At 50.3% G+C, this 6,938-nt stretch overlaps 1 protein-coding gene across 1 annotated transcript; it reads right to left on the bottom strand.

Moving 5' to 3' along the window:
• Positions 1 to 1,253: 1,253 nt before the first annotated feature.
• Positions 1,254 to 6,497, bottom strand: LOC114943335 (uncharacterized). Its single transcript, XM_029318918.2, has one exon. It carries the CDS (start codon positions 6,495 to 6,497, stop codon positions 1,254 to 1,256), a length of 5,244 nt encoding a protein of 1,747 aa, XP_029174751.2.
• Between the last annotated feature and the right edge of the window lie 441 nt (positions 6,498 to 6,938).

Here is a 6,938-nt window from a genome sequence, read left to right as displayed (position 1 = left end):
AACATCTTCCGTAGTTTAGCGATTCGACGTTGTTTTTGTCGAATTTTCCGTTGTTGTAACACGAGATTGACTTTTCTTGTCAACTCGTGTTCTTCTTCCTCTAAACTTTGGAACGCTTTATCCATGGTTCAAGCTCTGGATGATGCAAAATCCGTAATGGTATGTTGCACTTGTGAAAACCCACGAGGTACTGACGGGATGTTGCGTGTCTTCGCGACGATGAGTGGTGGGGCGTGGTCTGCGGGAACACCTGCGTCTCACGCTTCCCCCTCTATTCACTGACTCGAAGGTAGTGGGGGTATCGTAAAGGACGCCTCACACTGAGTGATTGCGGTAAATGAATTATTACTTTTTCTTTTATAAAAAATAAATTAGTCTCACTTTTATACAAATTATTTTTGTATAAAAGTATGTGTAATTAATTTTAATTTTTTAAATATCTTACCATCTTAAAAAAAAAAATTGTAAAATAAAGTTGTATCTAAATACAAAAGAAAAAGTGTGTGGTTTTAATCGTTTATTGAACGATCGGTGGGCAAGGAATATTAAGGACGATTGACGATAGCCGGGTTGGTTTTCGAAGGCTCCCTTCAATTTTATTAATTAAATAATAATTATGGTGTCGTTCCTCTGGTCTGGTAGTCTTTCGCTCGTCCTTCTTGCAACGGGAGCGGGTTAAAATCGCTACAGCGCAAAGATCCACAAACTCGGAGGTATTCGGTGAACGCACTTTTCGCAGAATACAGAGCGAAAACTGTTTCGATGGAGTATCACTGACTTGTGATCGCTTAGACGGCTGAACGCAGACTTACTCGGAATCGACCGTCGGATCGCAGGAACCCGCCGGTTTCGGAGAAAAAAGAGGGAAATAACACGAAATCAGAGCGCGGGCAATAACAAGCCGTGTTTATGTATATAGTTTTTTTTTGGTTGATCAGCTGTGTGCTCGCTCGCGCAGACAATAAGTCGAGGCGAGCGATAGTCGCAAAAACGCTTCCAAAACATACCGCCCGCCTCGAATGAACACATTCGAAATGCGCATTGTGACGAACAAGAGATGCACTTCGGTTTGCACCAACGACGATAACGTTTACAATCGATTGAGAGATCCACTCTATCGATTTGAACAGTCTTATCGTGATTACGAGACCAGTGACAAAGGTATACATAAGAATATAGTTGATTAAATTTTAAAACAAATTAAACAAACGCAAACAAACAAAACGAGATATATATATGAGCAAGTGCTCGCTTTACTTTTTATCTCCGCCCGCCGAGCCGGATATCATTGACATCTCTTGATTGATGTCGACGGGAAGATAACAAATTTTGGTGATAGGGCGCTTATATTCTGCGCGGCTCGTTCGGACGGTGACGACTCTCGTCAAGCCGTCGGCTCCGGGATGGCACGCAACAATTCGGCCGAGCTCCCATTGACTCGGGGGAGCTAGCGGATTTCGTAGAAGAACTAACTGACCGACGCGCGCTAATTTTTGTACAATTCGCCATTTTGGGCGTTGTTGGAGGGTGAGCAAGTAATCGTTGCGCCAAGATCTCCAAAAACCTTCGGTGATGCGCTGCGTCATCTGCCAGCGTGACAATCGATTTTCATGCAGGTCGAGAACGCTGGGTTCGGGAACCGCTGCTAACGGAGCGCCGATTAAAAAATGCCCAGGAGTTAAAACGCGGTAGTCTTCCAGATTCTCGGAGACGGCGGATAACGGTCGAGAATTTAAACACGCTTCGATTTTACAGAGAAGGGTGTTCATTTCTTCGTACGTGAGAGTGTGAGCACCTATGCAACGTTTGAGGTGCGTTTTGACGCTACGCACACCGGCCTCCCAGAGACCACCGAAATGTGGGGCGGCCGGGGGAAGGAAATGCCACGATGTTTTTTCGCAAGCGGTCGCCGCAATAAAATTTGGATCGCGGAGGGCGCGACGATGTGCATCGGCTAATTCGCGATCGGCTCCTTGGAAAGTTGTGCCATTATCGCAATACATCCCCTGGGGAAGACCTCGTCTGGACACGAACCGATGATACGCCGCGATAAAGGTGGCCGAAGTATAATCGGTCACGACTTCAAGGTGGATAGCCTTAGTAGTGAGGCATACAAACAGGGCGATGTACGCTTTGTGAGACTTATGTCCGCGCCCGGGTGTACTTCGTAACAAAATAGGACCAGCATAATCGACTCCCGTGTGTGAAAACGGTCGCGCCGCGCGATTTACGCGAACCGACGGAAGATCTCCCATGAGTTCATTTGGAATGGTCGCAGCCTCGCGGGCACATCGCACACATTTGTGAAGGACTGCGCGGGTACAAGTGCGAGCGCGAAGAATCCAGAATTCGGAACGTAAGGATGCGAGAGTGAGTTGTGAACCGCCGTGTAGCATGCGATGATGGTGATGATCGATGATGAGGGAAAGGAGAGGATGCGACCGAAGGACGATCGGGTACTTCGTCGAATCTGGCAGGCGAGCGTGACGTAGACGTCCGCGGACGCGGATGAGTCCGTCGTCGCTCAGCGAAGGATTGAGAGATGAAAGCGGACTGGATTTGGACACGGATCTCTTCGCAGCGAGACAGACTAATTCAGCGGGAAACATAGCTGCCTGTATACAGCGGAGCCAGTACGCTTTGGCTGCGGCGATTTCGTCGACGCGCGAACTGCGTTCAAGTGATTGATTTTGCCGTCGCGCGAGATTCCCGAATCGAATTAGATACGAGGTCACGCGAAGCAATTTCGGCCATGATGAGAAGCGAAAAGCGAGATCCCATAATTCCGGAGGCGCCGGAGAATCCGTGACGTGTACGTTTCGTTTCTCCAAAAGATCGGTGGATGTGATCTCATCTTGTATGAGATTGCCGTTCGGCCAAGAGGTTGGAGGCAAAGACAGCCACGGGGGTCCGTGCCACCATAACGGATGTGGAGCTAGTTCCTCCGGAGCAAGACCACGGGACGCGGCATCGGCGGCGTTGTCGTAAGTCGGAACATGGCGCCACGGTATGTCCGGTAAGGTCGTTTGAATGGCCGCGACGCGATTTGCTACGAACGTTCGCCAGCAAGACGGCGATTTACTTAGCCAGGCTAGCGTTATGGTGGAATCCGTCCAACAATGTATTTCGATGTTCGGCAGTTGAAGCGTCGTTCGAACGAACTGCACGAGGCGCGAAAGAAGATGTGCAGCGGCTAACTCGAGACGCGGAACGCTTAATGTTTTGAGAGGGGCGACCTTGGACTTCGCGGCGAGCAAGAAAACGTCGACCGATCCGTCGATGTTAATGTTACGGAGGTAGACTACCGCCGCATAGGCTTTCGTAGAGGCGTCTGAGAAACCGTGTAACTCCGTTTTCAAGGTATGAGAGCCGGATCGCGTCCAGCGCGCGATTTCGAGTTGATGAAGGCACGATAAGTGCGAATAATAGCGTTCCCAGTCGGTTGCGTAATCGCCGGGAATGTCGTCGTCCCAATCGCATTTTAATTGCCACAATGTTTGCAGAAATAATTTTGCGGTAATCACGACGGGGGTGATCCAACCGAGCGGATCAAATAGTTTGGCGATGGTCGATAAGATCTCGCGTTTCGTTTTCGAAATATGTGTCGGGAGAGAAACTTTAACCCGAAAGACATCGCGACACGGGTCCCACGTGAGACCTAGCACGCTCAATCGCTCATCATCATATAGCTCCTTTGAGCAGGCAAGACCGTGATCGGACGGATCAATATCCGATAGAAGATCTGCGCAATTGCTTGCCCATTTTCTCAAGCGAAAACCGCCCTTTTCTAATAAAGCGACAAGTTGGTCGCGAGTCTGGCGCGCGAGAATTTTATCGTCGGCGCCGAACACGCTGTCGTCGACGTAAAGTTGCGAAAGGAGAACCGGAACCGCGAGCGGAAATGAGGCGCCTTCATCTTGCGCTAACTGTCGCAAAACACGGAGAGCGAGGTAAGGAGCGGAAGCGGTGCCGTAGGTAACTGTGAGTAGTTGATACTCCTCGACTGGTTGTTCCGGAGACTCTCGCCACAGAATCCTCTGGTAGTCAACATCGCGTTGGTCAACTAGAATTTGCCGATACATCTTTGCGATGTCGGCAGTGTAGACATAGCGATGTTGACGCCATCGCATTAGCACCGTGGCGAGATCGAGCTGGAGCTTAGGCCCGACCATCAAGTGATCGTTCAAGGATGTGCCGTCCGAGGTTCGACACGACGCGTTGAAAACGACGCGTAAGCGCGTCGTGGCACTGCTGTCTCGTACGACAGCATGATGCGGGATATAATAGCGGTGGAGTGCATTCCCACGGCGATTATCCGCTGGCGCGATGGTCATATGACCGAGTTGACGATACTCGGTAAGGAATTCGCGATAGGCGGAAGCCGTTTCCGGCTGACGAAGGAAACGCCGTTCGAGGCGTTGAAGGCTGGCGAAGGCGACGGCGCGCGATTCGCCTAACGAGACTGCGGTGTGACCTTTAAAGGGTAACCGAACGACGTAACGCCCTTGAGGCGTGCGGTAGTGAGTGGACGAAAAATGTTCCTCACATTCGAGATCTTCGGGATTTGGAAAAGATGAGAGGGGAATATCCTCAATTTCCCAAAATTTACGGAGAATGGAGTCGAGAGATTCAAGGACGGTTCCATGATGCACCTGCACAGATGCGCGTGGATCAGTGGAGATGGGAGTGACGGGTCCGGAGAGGATCCAGCCAAGAGTGGTTTTTTGAGCCGTAGGCTCGTTAACGGATCCTTTTCGAATACCGTCGAGGAGGATCAGGCCATACAGGTCGGCGCCGATAATGACGTCGATCGGATCGCGACTCATGAGATCTCCGTCGGCTAAACGCAATCCAGATATATGCGACCAGCGACACGCGGAATTTGTACGATTTGGCGTATATTTTGTTAAGCAGGGGAGAACAAGAGCGGTCGTCGAGTACGCAGGTTCATCGCCGAACGCAGGAGTTACGATGACGGTAACTGCGTGATGCGATACGGATTGTTTATCGCCGATGCCGGCAATCCGAACGGCTTGCTTGACGCGCGGTAACCGTAGGCATTGGGCGATTGATTCGGTGATAAGCGTGACTGCGGAACCTTGATCAATCAATGCGCGAACAGTAACTACTCGTCCTTGTGGCGAATGCACGCGAACGCGGGCAGTTGCGAGGAGAATCGCGGCCTGCGGTGACACCATGTTTGTGGAGAGATGCGTTGTGACGTCGCTATTACTCGAGTCGCTCGACGTCGTCGCGACCGCGGATTCGATGGTATCTCCTTGATTGGCGGATGTGTCAAAATGCAAGAGCGAGTGGTGCTTTTTCTGACACTGTTTGCATGTGCGCGGGCTCGTGCATTCCTTCACAACGTGCTTCGCGCTGAAGCAATTGATACACCGTCGGTTGAGACGGATTAACTCGAATCGTTCGGACGGTGTTTTGCTAGCGAAGGTCGAGCACTGGTATAATAAATGTTTGGCTTTACAGACAGGGCACGTGACGTTCGCGGGAACGCCGGAATTGGAGGCGAGTACGTGGCGTTTCGCCGATTTATTCGACTCGGATGCTTTCTCTTTCGGATTCGCGGGAGCGATCGCGTCGAATGCGCGAATTCGAGTATCGATAAATTGCGTAAGATCTTTAAAGCGAGGATACTCGCTGGTTTCGCCAAGCTTTATCTCCCACGCCTCCCGAGTTGATTTATCGAGTTTCTGCGAAACGAGGAAGACCAATAGATCATCCCAGTGCTCGACCGGACGCCCGAGATTCTTTAACGCATGTATCGCAGCGTTGGTCTGATCACAAAGGTACCGAAGGTCTTTGGAGTTTTTACTCGGAACCGCGGGTAAATCAACTAATGTTTGCAAATGCCCGGTAATCAAGCGTCGCTTATTTTCGTAACGTGAAATTAAGAGGTTCCACGCGACAACGTAATTCGCGTCTGTAATCGCGAGGTGGCTCAACGCCTTACTAGCTTCACCCTTTACACACGAACAAAGATAATGCAAACGATCGACATTTGACAGCGAGGTATCGTTAGCGATTAACGAGGTGAATCGGTCGCGGAAATTTTCCCATTTGTCAAAGCCTCCCTCGAACGTCGGTAAGTGTAGCTTGGGCAAATGTGACGACCGGCGAGAGAATTCGGAAGGGTTGCTTACGTCCAAGGTTGTTGACTGATGCCGCGGTCCTGGTTCGAAGGCCTCGAGAATTTCTGCCATGTAGTCGGATGTTTCGTTGAAGACGTCCTCGCAGGCGAAAAACTGCTGCTCCTTGAAGTAAGGCAGCTGCTGCTTCTGAGTATCACTGGCCAGACGAGTGATTTTCGAATGGAGTTCCTGGCACTTCGAAAAGATGACCTTCAGGTTGGCGAGGCGCTCCTTGGTAACGGCACGAGTCATCCGTGCTTGGCCAAGTTTCTTGAAATTTGGCAGAACTCGTGCGACAGAGTACATCAGCTGTGTCTGATCGCTAATTATCTCCTCCACGTTCGACATGATGCCGTCAGATCGTCAATACTTGGTTTCGTCTTGCCACCGATCCGGCTCGAAGGACCAAAATTATGTGTGGTTTTAATCGTTTATTGAACGATCGGTGGGCAAGGAATATTAAGGACGATTGACGATAGCCGGGTTGGTTTTCGAAGGCTCCCTTCAATTTTATTAATTAAATAATAATTATGGTGTCGTTCCTCTGGTCTTGTAGTCTTTCGCTCGTCCTTCTTGCAACGGGAGCGGGTTAAAATCGCTACAGCGCAAAGATCCACAAACTCGGAGGTATTCGGTGAACGCACTTTTCGCAGAATACAGAGCGAAAACTGTTTCGATGGAGTATCACTGACTTGTGATCGCTTAGACGGCTGAACGCAGACTTACTCGGAATCGACCGTCGGAGCGCAGGAACCCGCCGGTTTCGGAGAAAAAAGAGGGAAATAACAC

This window comes from Nylanderia fulva, unplaced genomic scaffold (assembly GCF_048542155.1).
Source record: "Nylanderia fulva isolate GAGA-0341 unplaced genomic scaffold, ASM4854215v1 Scaffold197, whole genome shotgun sequence".
NCBI lineage: Eukaryota > Metazoa > Arthropoda > Insecta > Hymenoptera > Formicidae > Nylanderia > Nylanderia fulva.
The sequence above is the reverse complement of the archived record's forward strand: the minus strand, read 5'-3'. Positions and strand labels throughout refer to the sequence as shown.